Raw genomic sequence first — 13,636 nt, forward strand, 5'->3', positions numbered from 1 at the left:
TGGAAGAATGCTCACCACCCAGTCTTTAGGAATCTGACAAGGGAAACATGTTCTCTTGCCACACAACCACCAGCTTTGCCAGAGAGCAGAGTCCACGAATGCCAACAGGAAGTGGCATGATGCCAGCCCAGGAGTGAGTCCCCCTCAGGTGAGCGGTGCCTCCTTAGGGAAGTCACTTTCCCTCTCTGAACATTCATTTTTCTCACTTGCAATAGGGGCTGGGGTGAGAATCATGGGACCTACTACATAGAATTGTTCCCAGAAGGCTGTTTGGAGGAGGCGAGCTATGAGGATCCCTAAGGAGTTGGGGGTTGGGTCAGAGTTGGCAGCCAACCTTCTCACTTGTTTTCCCCTGGAGAGCATTAAGGCCAGGGATGGCTTCTGCTGGGGCAGCCTGGTGCGATGGAAAAGACTCAGCCTACATCGGGAGGCCTCAGTTCTAGTGCTCGTGCCAACTCCAGGGAGTGGCTTTGGGCAAGCTCCTCCCACCACTGACAACATGTCTCTTTCATTTTGGTTCTCTGATTGAGTGATTTTTTTCAACCCTGTCTTCTAATTCACTGATTCGATCCTCAGCTTCCCCTAATCTGCTGTGTATTCCTTCCAAGGTGTTCTTTGTTTGTGTTATGTCACTCTTTATCTCCAACTGTTCTTTTTTCATAATTACTATATCTTTTTTTATGCTGTTGAGCATCTTTACCATCATTACTCTGAACTCTGTTTCAGATAAATTTCTTATCTCTGCTTCATTTATCTTTTCTTCTGGAGAATTCTCTAGTTCTTTCATTTGGGGGTTGTTTCTTTGTCTCCTCATTTTGGCTGTCTGTTTGGGTTTGTGACTATGTATTAGGTATATCCTCTACGCCTCTCAATCTCTAGTGCAGGACAGTGTCAAATGCTGTTTCTGACTAATTAGATCAGGCAAAGACTCAAAGCCTCCAGAGACCGCCCCTTCCTACAGACTGATAGGATTCCTATTAGAATGGACCCCAGGCAACTGTCCTCAGGTGTGGTGAGTTTTTTTTCACCAGGGTGGGGTAGTTGCTTTTGCCTGGAGGCTAATTGTTACTTTTAATTCTTAAGTGGCCTCAAGGCAAGGTGTTTTCCAATAGGTTGGCCTTTCCCCCCAAGCAAGGCAAATGTCTGTGTGGGAAAGATGTCCTCTGCTGTGTGAGGGAATGACTCAACCCAGGAAACTGGGGGTGTCTGCCTTCTGAGCTCTAACCCCCAAGTCCCCAGTCCTGGCTTCTGCTCACATAGCTCCAGTCTACTCCGCCCTCCCTCTGCCAGAGCACAAGGTGAGTGGCTCCACAGGGAATTTTGTGCCTTGGCCCTTTAAGAGGGTGCCTGAGTTTTCAGCTGTCACTCCCTGACAGACAGCACCCCGCTGCTTTTCACAGCCAGATATAATGTGGGTACCCTTCTCAGTTGTGGTGGTTTCTGCTGGGGGGCCCAGCTTGGGGATTAGATCCCAGAGTTCTCAGTGGCACCCCCTCACCCCCTCCACAGCTGAGATATCTCTCCGGGACTTCAACTGCCGTCTGTGGGTGCCTGGCCAGCCTTTCACGCCTCTGCCCCTCCTACCAGTCTCTATGCTGTCTCCACTTTCGGTCCTCGGGTATCAGGGTTCTCTCCCGCAAGTCTTCCTTGATTATTCAGGAAGCTTCTCTGTATTTTAGTTGTGATTCCAGTTTGTTCCTGGGAGCATGTCCATGCAGCATCCACTTACTCTGCTGTCATTTTTAATCTCCCATGTCTCTTTCAGAGGGAGAAAGCCACACCTCTCTCCTGTGTTCTTCATAGAGCCAGGATCACATCTTTTTAAAAATATATATGTTTTTATTGATTTTGAGAGAGAGAGAGAGGAAGGGAGAGGGATAGAGAGATAGAGAGAAACATGGATGAGAAAGAAACATCATTGATAGATCGGCTGCCTGCTGCATGCTCCATCCCGGGGATTGAGCCCACAACCTGGGCATGTGCCTGACCAGGAATTGAACCAGTGATCTCTTGGTTCTTGGGCTGACACTCAACCTCTGAGCCACACCAGCGGGGCCTGGATCACATCTTGCTCACTGCTGTATCCCCAAATCTCAACCCAGTTCGAGCCTTGCTGATGTAGTGTTATGCCCCCTGTGTGAGTGAATAAAATGTGGGCAGGGGAACAGGTTGGGAAACCTGTTCCCCTGTTCTTTGGGGAACAGGTTGGACTATAACATGCTAGAGAAAAACACACACAGGCTCTAAGGAGACTGCACAAACTAAGCACACCCCTGTACCCAGCCCCTCCACCCCAAAACAAGCTTGCTAGGACCCAGAAGTCCCCCTGGTGCCCCATTTGGAGTTATTCTCTTTACAAAGTTAACACTAGCCTGACTTCCGATAGCATAACTTAATTTTCCTTATTTTTGAACTTTATATAAAGGGATGGATGCTTAATGTTTTCCAGTGCTTTGAAGCTTACCAAGGACCCACATGTATAGTAACGCAAATCTTCCCGTCAGTACAGGGAGGTGGGCAGGCATTACAAATCCCATTTTACAGAGGAGACAACTGAGGCTCAGACTGGGGATTGGGATCCCCCACCACACTGTGAGCAAATGGAGAGCAGGGTAACTGGGTTCCATCTTCTGTCTTCCTGGATCTCAGAATGTCCCCCTAGGGATCAAGCTGAGGTTCTCAGGAAGATGCTTGAGGAAAAGTCAGGAATCTGAAACCAGCCCTGGTCTGGGCAGCTGAGTGTCTTGGCCAGAGATGATCTGTCCCCTTCAGGGCACGGCCCAACCCTCCACTCTCCACCACGCTTCCCTGTTTTGCACGCAGCACGCTTTGTGGGTTTCGATAGGTGACCCTCCTCCCTGTGTCTTTTCCTCCACATTGAAGAGTTCAGAGCGCTGTTGAATGGAAGGGGGGAGAGTAACGCCCACAGAACGCCCTCCTCGCTCTCCAGGTTGCCGCACACACTGCCCAGGAGCACGTGGTCCCATGCACACGGGACACCACACAGCCACAGGGACTGGGTCTCTACCTGCTCACATCAGGGACAGAGGCTCTTTCCACCACACCAACATGCATGCACAGGGGGCCCCAAATGTACAGGTCACACACCACACAACCACTGCATCCACACATCCCTTTCTGCGCCTTCCTCCTTCGCTCAGTGCGCTTACAGACATACCAGTGGAGAGACTTTGTCCCCTGGACATGCAAGTACACAGGCACAGAGAGCCCTCGGCCCATCTCCCTCCTTCCCTCCCACCCCCTCTCTTCTCTCTCTCTTCTCTCTCTCTCTCTCTCTCTCTCTCTCTCTCTCTCTCTCTCTCTCTCTCTCACACACACACACACACACACACACACACACACACACACAGAAGCACGCAGTAACAAACCCCAAATATAGTCAGCCGGTCTTTCCGGCACACACAAACACGCAGGCACGCGGGATTCATCCCTCCTCTGCTTTTGCTCTCTCTCTCTCTCTCTCTCTCTCCCTCTCTCTCTCTCTCTCTCTCTCTCTCTCTCTCCCCCCACAAACACACGAAGCTGCAGCGCCCTGGTCACACTCGGGTGCTGGCGCCAGGCAGGAGACAAAGGTCGCCGAGGCTCCCGGCGCCGCGCACCGGGCACAGCGGGCTGCTCCCCGGGACCCGCCTTCCCCAAAGCCCGTCTGCACGACGCCTGGACCGGCCCCCGGAAGCCGGAGACCCCGCCCGCGTGGGGTCCGCTCCCCGCTCGGGCTGCAGCCCCGGCGCGCCCAGGGTTAAGGAGCGGGTGGCGGGAAGGGGGCGGGGGCGAAGGCCGCCTCCACACGTGATTGGCTTCGCGGCCGGGCCCCGCGCCCCGCTATTGGCTCCTCGCCGGGCCCGCCCCCCGCCCCCGGGTCTCGGCGCCAGAGCCCCGCTCGTCCGCGGGGAGCCGAGAGCCGCCGGGAGCCAGCCGCGCAGTCGGAGGAGCGGAGCGCGGCCGGGAGCAGCAGCCGGGAGCCGGGAGCCCGCGGAGCGCAGCGCGCGCTATGGTGAGTGCGCGGCGGCCCCGCCTCGGCGGTGCGGGCCGTGACGCCCGGTTCCCGGGGGCTGGGCGCCGGCTGCCGCGCTGGGAAGGCGGGGGTCCGGGGCGCGCGGGCAGGCTCGGCTCGCCGGGCGGCGCCGCGCTCGCCTCCGTCGGGGCTGCCACGCCGAACTTGGTTCTGGGCAGCTGCCCGGCCGAGGGCGGAGGGCTAGAGGTGGCCGAGTCGGTTCGGTTTTGGTTCTGGTCTGGGGCGTCCGGAAGGAAGCCCCTGGACCCGGCTGGGCTTGGAGACCCGGTTATCCAGGCTGGGTCCGAGCGGGGGTCGGGGACCATTCCGAAGCGGCTGGGTCCAGTCGGATCTGAGTGTCCCGGGACGCCGGTGGGCCTGGACCCAGGCTCGGCTGGGGGCATCGTGGGTGGCCGAGCTGGCGCGTTCGGAGGGCATGGTCCGGACACTGGGGATGCGGTCCTGCTGTGGCCCAAGGCGTGGAGGCGGAGGCTGGGCAGACAGGCTGGTTGCTGCCAGAGACCCGGGGGACACCTGGGGACCTTGCGCCCTGCAGTCCGGTCTCCCCAGCATCTCCAGTAATGGGTCCGCGGAGGAGGAGCTGAACATCAAGAAGGGAGCTGGGGAGGGAGACTTCAGGATTGGGGTGGGGGGGCGTTCTGAAGCCCCAGGGTAGACACCCGTTGGTCTGGGCTTGTTGGGGCTGTTTTAGGGAGGGAGCTTGTCTCTGGAAGGAAAGCCAAGACCTTTAAATCACCTCTCTAACCTGACATCTGACTCTCCATCATGGGGGCCAAGGCCACCTACTTCTCTTTGGTTTCCTTCCTTCTGGACGGGCCCGGCTGATTCCGTCCTAGTCCTGCTCTGTGCCCTGTGAAGTGGCCCAAGTCACCACGCAGGGCCTGAGGAGGGCATGTGCCAGTTCTAGGGATGCAGCCACCACTTCTCTGTGGCAATGCTGCCAAGCCTGAGGGTGTCCAGGTGGGGGCAGAATGGGGGCCCCCCGTAGACATGAAGAATCCCCCAGTGACTCCTCAGGGCCAACTCCTGCCCTGCCCAGAGCTGGGGTCCCCTTAAACATCCCTTTCCTCTCTCCTCGCCTCACTAATACCTACCTCCCCCTCCACCACGACCTGCCTCAGAGTCCGTAATAATGAAGTTACGCTTGGCTCCACACCCAGAGGTGCTTGTAGATCATTTTGGATTTAGCCAACCTCCTCGGTCTGGAACCTCTCCCTGGCGTGCTCTGCTTGGACAGTTTGGGTGGCAGAGAGCTCACTCCCTGTGGACCGGCACTTGATTTAAGGTCTCAGGATTTGGGCAATAAAAGGAGGTGAGACTTTGAGGTCATATTACCCACTCTGCCTCCAAGTCCAACCTAACCTGTTTGCTCAGAAAGACGATGTCTTTCTCCTTAAAACCCCCCAAGAGTGGTCACCTGGCCTTGGCCACATTTTCCAGAGCCGTACAACCGGAGGTTCCCCCCCCCCCCCCAAACGATTGGCCGAAAGACCCCAGGCTTTGGGGCATCAAACAAATTCAGGCTCAAATTCCAGCCCCTCCACTTCTCCACAGAGACTTCAAGTTGCACCCTCACCTCTGAGTATCAGGTTCCTTATCTGCGAAAGGAGATAAGTCTTATCTCGCGGGGATGGTGTGGGGATTCGGTGAGATAGCCCAGGGAGAGTGCGATGCTCAAATACTGCCCAGTTTCCTTCCTTGTCCAGCCTGGAGCTCAAGTGGAGAAGTTCCGCCTGACATATGTTAATCTGAAAGTTTATCCATGTGGTAGAGAGAAGAAGCAGACAGTGATAGTTACCAGAGTATTCACTTGTCCACCATTCAGCAAAGGCTTATGGAATACTTACAACATACGATATGCCAAGCCCTGGGCTAGGGAGGAAAAACCTGTCGTAAACACCGCGCTAAGGAAGCTTCTGCCAGTCCATAAATATCTGCGTGGACCGTCAGACTAAGTGGCATCTCTCTGGGAGAGTAGAGATATCGTGCCAGGCCAGGGATGCCTCCTGGCTGGACGGATGCGAGAAAGCTTCCCTGAGCAGGTGGCATCTGAATTGAAAAGAATGTCGAGGTAGGAAGACCTGTGTGAGCAGAGAGCCTTGGGAAGGCCAGAGTGGGGCTTGACTGGCGCCTGGGCATGCGAGAGCCGGGGAAGAGGAGAGAGAGTGGGCCAGGGACATGGCTGGGGCCAGATAGGCAAAGGTTTAGGTTGGCTGGGGAGTTGGCGCTGCCCTATGGGTTGTTGACCCGTGTGTGGGTGGGGTGGAGGCTGCTGTCAGGCCTCTTCCCTTACTGTGGTTTCCCTTAAACCCTAGTCCCTGTGCTCATTCCTGAGGTGGGGGTGACCGAGGGCTGCGAAAGTGTTTATTCCTTGGACCTCCTGTTCCATGGGTTTTAAACAAATCCAGCACTCCCTCCCCTCCAGCATGGCCAAGTTTTCCCTGGCCCCCGGGTTCCTAACAGGACTCGTTGGTGTGCTGTTTCCTGTTGTCCTGGCTGAATCTCCCTGATGGTCCCCAGCTCCCCACCCAGGTCTCTAACCCCTTGGCAGGTAGTCAGCACTGTTCTTAAAGGCCTCAAGTGGAACCGCCCCCTCCACCTCACTCCCCACCCCCATCCCGCCCCTCCCACCCCCCCACCCCCCCCACCCCCCGTCCAGTGCAGGCTTGGGGTGAGGGTTCCAAACAAGCTTTTTATACCTTCTGTCTCCAGTTGTCCTCATGCCACCCAGCAGCAGGCACAGAGAGGTGAAGGACACTGCCCAGGGTCACACAGCAAGATAGTGTCAGAGAGGCCACCAACCTCCTGGATGCTTGGAGGTCACCAGGCAGATGGGTTTCAGGGAAAGAGGCCCACCCGGTGTTCCCCAGTCTGCTGTCGGGGCACCATGCTGTTGTGTTTATCCATGTTGTAGAGGGAGGATATAAAAAGCGGGATGGGGGTGGGGAGTGAGGTGGAGGGGGAGGCTCCACTTGAGGCCTTTAAGAACTACCTGCCAAGGAGTTAGAGACCTGGGTGGGGAGCTGGGGACCATCAGGGTGATTCAGCCAGGACAACAGGAAACAGCACACCAACGAGTCCTGTTAGGAACCCGGGGGCCAGGGAAAATTTGAGAATGTTCCTTCACATTCCAAGCTAGGGACTGAGCTTAAAGCCCCGCTGAGGGGTGGGAACCATCTTTGCTGCAAGTGGCTCAGTCGGGGACAGGGCCCAGCGCTTGGGTTTGAATACTGGATGTGCCACCTACTTCCTTTCCGACCAGGTGGGGCAGATTTGCTCTCTTCTCGGGCTATCATGAGGACACAATCTAGGATAAGTGTAGAAATGCAGACCATTGAGAACTTGAGGGAAAGTGCTATTATTTGAAGATGTGAGGCCACATGGCCGTCTGGGGGGGTCCCAGAGCATTTTCCTTGCATTGCTATGATTTTTGGCAAACAGGCATATTGTCAGCTTTTGTTAAAGATAAATAGGTTGTTTCCCAGGAAGAATCGGAGAGACCAGGCCCTGTCAGAGGAGGGGTAAGAAGGCTACAGGGTGGGTTTGGCAGGGAGTTTCAGGCATTAGCCAAGATAACCAGCTTGGCTAAAGTCCACACTTCGATGTCTGTAGTGAGGGAGGAACCATCAGCAACTGTTTTTGACTTTTTTGTGTTTCCTCTCAATTATTTCTTTTCAGTTAACTAGGTAAGCACTCCTGCTATAGTCAAACTGCTTCATTCATTCATTCATTCACTCATTCATTCACCAACCAAGGCACAATATAAGGCTTTGGGGCTGCGGTCAGTGTGAATGAGACCGAGGGGTCTCTCTTCCACAGTCTGGCGGACAGGCAGATATGGAGCAGGAAATTGCAAGTGCAATTACTGTTACCAAGGAGACGGGCAGGGTGCTGTGTCGCAGATAGGCGAATCAGGCGAATCAGGCCCGGGATCAGAAGAGGCTTCCTGAGGACATGACATTAGAGCTGTGGCCTAGAGAATGAATGGGACCTGGCAGAACATTCCAGGCAGGGGCAGCTATGTGCACGATTGACCAGAACATTCGAGAATTAATTCATCTGGAGGCTCTGCAGGCACTGCTTGGGCGGTGGCCAGGGGCAGGTGTATACAGGGAGGGTCTTACAGATTTGGGGCTCCGTCTGAGGGCAGTGGAGAGCCACTCAGGAGTTCAGAGCGAAGGCAGTGCCGTGGCAGATTTGCATTTTGAGATGTCACGCCGGCTGCTTTGTGGAGGATTGGAGGAAAGGAGGGGCCTGCTGCAGGCTGGGAAACCAGTTCGGAGACTGCTGGAGTGGCCCTGGGAGAGACGTGGTGGTCTGTCCTCTCCAGCCGCTGCCCTCTTCACCCCACACCACACCCCCATCGTGCTGCCCAACGTGGGCAGTAAAGAGAGAAGGCGGCTGTGTCCCCAGAGAGCCCACAAGTCCCTTTCCCTGTGGACACTGACCTTCCCCGCCCTTTCAGAAAATAACCAGCAGGGCTCCTGGCCTCATGGAACTTCAGTCTCTTAGGGGAGAAAAAGCCACGGTCCTAAAGGCCTCTGAACAAGGTAGAAAATGACAAGTATCAACCTGAGGATGCAGATCCAGAGTCACCCGGCCGTGGGTGTGTATCAGGGAAGGCTTCCCAGAAGAGATGGCATTCGAGCTTCAGTTAGTGGAATGACATGCTTCCTAGGAGCCAAGCTCTGGAGAAATTAAAATGAGATATTCTCCTTAGTAAGAGTTATAGTCTGGAGGGGGGGGCAAAGTTTTAATAACCCAATGCTGATTGCACCCCACTGTCTAGGCTCTGGGGGTTCTGTCCTTTCTGGGGCCCCGAGGGCATGGGTGGCTGGGATACCCGCTGCCCTGTTTTGGCTCACTGGGGGTTTTCAAGGGGGAGATGTCAACAAAGGAGTACGTTTCTGGAGAACATTCAGGAAATTATCTGAGGGAGGATCTAACTTCAGGACCCAGAGACAGGGAGGTGGGCCTGGCTGCTTGGTCTTCTTAAAACCACGGAGCGCTTGCGTTAGAAGGGGATTCAGGCCCCGGCCTGGGTAGCTTCGTTGGTTGGAGCATCATCCTGATGGGCCAGGGTTACGGGTTCCATCCTCAGTCAGGTCACCGACAAGAAGCAACCAATGAATGCATAAATAAGTGGAACAACAAATGGATGTTTCTCTCCCTCTCCCCGCCCTTCCTTCCTCTCTCTCCCTCTCTAAAGTCAATAAATAAAAATGTAATAGGGGGATGGATTCATAACCACCTAATTCACATCCCCCATTATGAAGATGGGCAGATTGAGGGTGAGAGCACCCAGCATTTGGCACTTAAATGTAACCTCTCGGACTTCACACCAGCCGAGGGAGCAGGTTGTCCCCATTGCAGTTGTAAAAGCTGGGTCTCCAGGGTCACTTAGGGAAGGAGGGACTGCAGCTGGGCAGGGCCCCCCCGGCTTCCTTCAGATTCTGGCTTCAGGCCCAAGCTGCCACTCAGCCTCGCAGGAATGCTGCCTTCCCAAGAAAGGCCCCGGGGACAGGGATGGACCAGTCAGCCAGTAGCCAAAGGCCTTGGTTGCTGATTGGGGTTGTACCTTGGCCAGGCTGAAATACTGATTTTTTTTTGTCTTTCACCTTTGCATAGCACTTGACAGTAAAGCCCTTTTCTCCCCATTCACCACCGACTGGTCTTGGGACTTAACCCCAAGCCTGTAACTCCCAGCTCGACCCCCAGCTCCCCAGCTCCTGGCACTGCCCGGAGACCCCAGCCCCTTGACTGGAGATGCCCCCCCTGAGCATGAGGAGCCGCTCCTGGTCCAGAACCCTCCTCTCCCCCATCCTCCTCCCCATGGCTCCTTTCCTCCTTGGAGAGGAAGACTGGAGGGCAGGCGTGGGGTGACAGCCAGGAGAGGAGTAGGGTTACAGTGTAAACACCGAATGTCAATATTTACCTCTGCCTGGAACCAGAGCCTCCCACGGGGCTGCCCGTCCAGGTGCCCGTGGCCTACGCTGGTGCTATGATCTGGTTGGTCATTGAAAGCAAGGCCAAGGGTGGAGGTTGAGTTTCCAGCGCAAGCCCTGCCGTTAGCATTTCATTTGGCCTTGAGCAGGGCCGTCTCCCTTCCTGGGCCTTGGTTTCCTCCTCTGTAAAATGACCCGCCTGGAACGGACGGACCGAAGGGGCCTTTCCAGCAATGGCATGTAGGATTGCAAGCGTAATTCTCTGGCTCAGAGCTCCGCCTGGAAGTTGGCCAGGCCGGGGTTTGAATCCCAACTCTACCACTTCCTCACTGTGGGACTGTGGGCAAGTCACTGACCTCCCTCTGAGCTTGGTTTCTTCATCGATAAAACGAGAGCCTAATAAACCTGTTTTGGAGGGTCGTTGGTGGGGATTAATGAGAGAACTCTGGACGGTTCTTGGCGCAGGATAAGAAGTGAATAAATGGTGGTGGTGGTTATTCCAAGTAGACGTTTTATGATTCCCTGAATCTGGACACTGCGTTGCGTCATTTGGGAGCTGGAGCCAAGGGTGGGGACTGCAACCTCAAGTTCTGGTGCTCAGGGGTCACAGGCTGGGCTGGGGGAGCCTGGGGTTTGAGAAAGCCCTTTGGTCAACACATGCCTCACCCCCTTCACCTGCTCCCCACCCCCACATACACACACACAGCCGCCCAGCCTCTGGGGTTCCTTCTCACTGGGCAGAGGTCCAGGGCAGCAGTGACCTCAGAGATGTGGCAGTGACAGGGCTGAGGGAGGGTGGAGGAGGCGGAAGGAGGGGAGGAGGCATTTCCTAAGGAGCTTTCACAGAAGCACCACGTCTAGGACATTCGGGGTTTCCTCCAGGAGGCAGAGGAGGGGGCGTGGGGCCGGGCCTGGCAACCTGGAGGGGTGGAAGGGGCAGGGGGGGGCAGGGAGGGGGGGCTGCCCATATAGCAGAAGTGGGCCTTTGAGACCAGGGGGCCCGGGTTCAAACCCGGCTCCGTCACATTTTGCTGTGTCTCCTTGGACCAGTGTATTCCCACCTCTCGGCGCTTTAATCTGGAGCTGTGGGAGCCTGTTTTGTACTGCAGTTGGGAGAGTTTCACCAGATGCTGTTTCCGAAGGACCAGCTCTGTCCCGCACACAGAGGGGGCTCAGCCTCTCTTCCCAGCATGACAGAGAGAACCACACGCCAGTCCGGGTTCTACTCTGTGCCTCCTGAGAGCAAGACTGTGCATTTAAAAAAATTGTGGTGCAATTTACTTGGGTAAGACACACATACCTTGTACGGCTCGATTTTTACAAATGCACACACCTGTGTAACCGCCACCTCGATCCAAAAGGAGAACATTCTCACCTCCTCAGAGTTTCCGTGTGCTCAGTCCACTAATCCCCCTTCCAGGTGGTTTTGCCTGGTTTTGAACTTGATCTGTATGAATTCATATACTCTTGGTCTGGTTTTCCTTTTTTTTAAAAAAAAATTTTTTGATTTCAGAGAGAAAGGGAGAGGTAGAAAGAGATAGAAACATCAGTGATGAGAGAGAATCATTGATCAGCCGCCTCCTGCACGCTCCCTACTGGGGATCGAGCCCGCAACCCGGGCATGTGCCCGGACCGGAATTGAGCCATGACCTCCTGGTTCATAGGTCGACGCTCAACCACTGAGCCACGCCAGCCGGGCTTGGTCTGGTTTTCTTTAGCTTCAGCCAACACTGAATATTTTTCAGTTCGTCCGTGCCGCTGCCAGGATCAGCATCTGCTACTCTCTTAGGCCGCCTTGCCTCCCGCTGGTGGGTCCTTTGTCAATGTCCATGGATGAGATCCGGGCGGATTCCAGTCTGGACTGCAGTGTCACTTGCGTGTCTCTTTGTGGAGCTGCTGGGTCAGAGGGTCATGTGTGTTTAACTTTCACAGAAACTGCCTCTTGGTGGGAGGGGGCTCCACTTTCAGAGTATATTGTTCACCTCTTTGCCCACCCACCTACCCAAGGCTACAGGAAGCCCTTGATGAGTGTTTTTGAAGGAAGGAAGGAATTTCAGTGTTTTTTTGTCTTAAGGCTTCAGATCCTCTCTGGTGGGCCCTGCCCCTGCCCTCAGGGCCGGGCAGCTCTGGGCGGGCCCTCTGCCTGGACCCTGGGCTTTGGGTCTCGTCATGGCTGGGAGGAGGTTCTGGCCCTGGAGCTCCCAGGCCCTGAGGCCATTTTGGTTGTGTGATGTTGGGCAAGTCCTTCCCCTCCCGGGCCCTCAGTCTCCCCTTCTGCGGAACATTGGGTAGGTTGATGGTTTCCTCGTTTCTGGTGGTCTCCCCTCATTTGGGAGCCATTTGCTCTGTGCTTCCCCAGCTCCAGGGTGGCACCTGCCCCAATGGTGAGCCCCAGCTGTCCCGTATCTCCCAGGGAGGACCACGTGAGTAAGCGGTAGGCTGTTCTCTTTTGGAATCCTCCCTAAGAGCCTCAGAGTGAGTAAGTCCTCCCTGGTGGGAGCCCCCCAGCTCGGCCCCAGGCTGTGGGAACCCCATCCATGGAGAAGGCTTCGCAGAGCTGGCCCTGACACCAGGTAGACCTGGGTGTGAATTCTGCCAATTCCTGGCTGTGTGACCGAGGGCAAGTCACTTCACCTCTCTGAGCTCCCGCATCCTCATCTAAGGGTGACATGAGGACCAGCCTCGTTGTGGGCACCGACGTGGATGGGGCACAGATCCTTGCTCCTGCAGAGATACATGCTGGGGAGGAGGCCACAGCCACACAGGCAAACCACCCACCCACCCACCGCAAGATTGCTTCAGAGAAAGGGAAGGAAATAGAAGAGCGATGCCGTGGAGAGTGGCTGTGAGCTGGGGAGGGGACTGCCCTACATGGGTGGACAAGGAAGGCAGTGACATCTGAGCTGAGACCTGAAGGCTGAGGAGACGGCAGTCAGGTGAAGATGTGGGAGAGGAGAGTTCTGAGCAGAGGAACAGCACGTGCAAAGGCCTGAGAGAGGATGAGGGGTTTGGCATGTTGTGGGTGGCAAGAAGGCCGATGTGGCCGGGCAGAGGGAGCAAGGGAGGAAGGTGGAGGAAGAGGTGGGCAGGGAGGGGCCAGGTCATTCAGGGCCCTGTCAGGCATGGTGATGCTGGCATTTCCTCCTCAGAGTGATGGAAGGCACTGCAGGGGGATTTGACTTGGTTTGTTTTTTTTTAAAAAAGGCCCCGGCTGCTGTGTGGAGGATGGACTGTAGGGGGCAGGAGTGAGGCAGGGAGGCTGGTGTCGGGTGAGAGCAAAGAGGCTTATGTTAGTCAAGGATCTAGGGTTTTAGCAGCTAATTCAGAGGATGGGAGACGGGGACAGGGCACCGCAGAGGCTGCAAGACATTCTGGCCGCAGAGCGTGGTGGGCACAGATTGCCCGTGGAGCCGGTCAGATCTGTCTTAACACTTCCGCTTGAACTCAGACTTCCAGGGTGAGCCTAGGACTCCCAGGGTGACCACATTCCCACCACCAGGCCCTGTGACCCAGAGAAATGGGGCGGGCACAGAGCCAAGCCTGCCTCCCCCACTTCCTCACAGCTGAGAAGTGAGGGTAGAGGAAGTGCTGGCCACGGGGGATGCCCAGCTCCTCCGCCCCCTGGGCTGCGGCTCCCACCACCTGGCTTCAGGGA

The 13,636-nt window shown here is 55.8% G+C and overlaps 1 protein-coding gene across 1 annotated transcript in view; it reads left to right on the top strand.

The window, feature by feature from the left end:
- Positions 1–3,907: 3,907 nt before the first annotated feature.
- ECE1 (endothelin converting enzyme 1) overlaps positions 3,908–13,636 on the top strand; it is a gene marked incomplete at its 5' end in the record, with an annotated part of 99,132 nt that continues 89,403 nt past the window's right edge. Inside the window, one exon of the mRNA XM_081086924.1 lies at positions 3,908–4,015. Within this exon, the coding sequence (XP_080943050.1) occupies positions 4,013–4,015 (3 nt within the window). The remainder of the gene's footprint in view (positions 4,016–13,636) is intronic.

Source organism: Myotis nattereri (assembly GCF_964212035.1).
Source record: "Myotis nattereri genome assembly, chromosome: 3".
In the NCBI taxonomy this organism is placed as follows: Eukaryota; Metazoa; Chordata; class Mammalia; order Chiroptera; family Vespertilionidae; genus Myotis; species Myotis nattereri.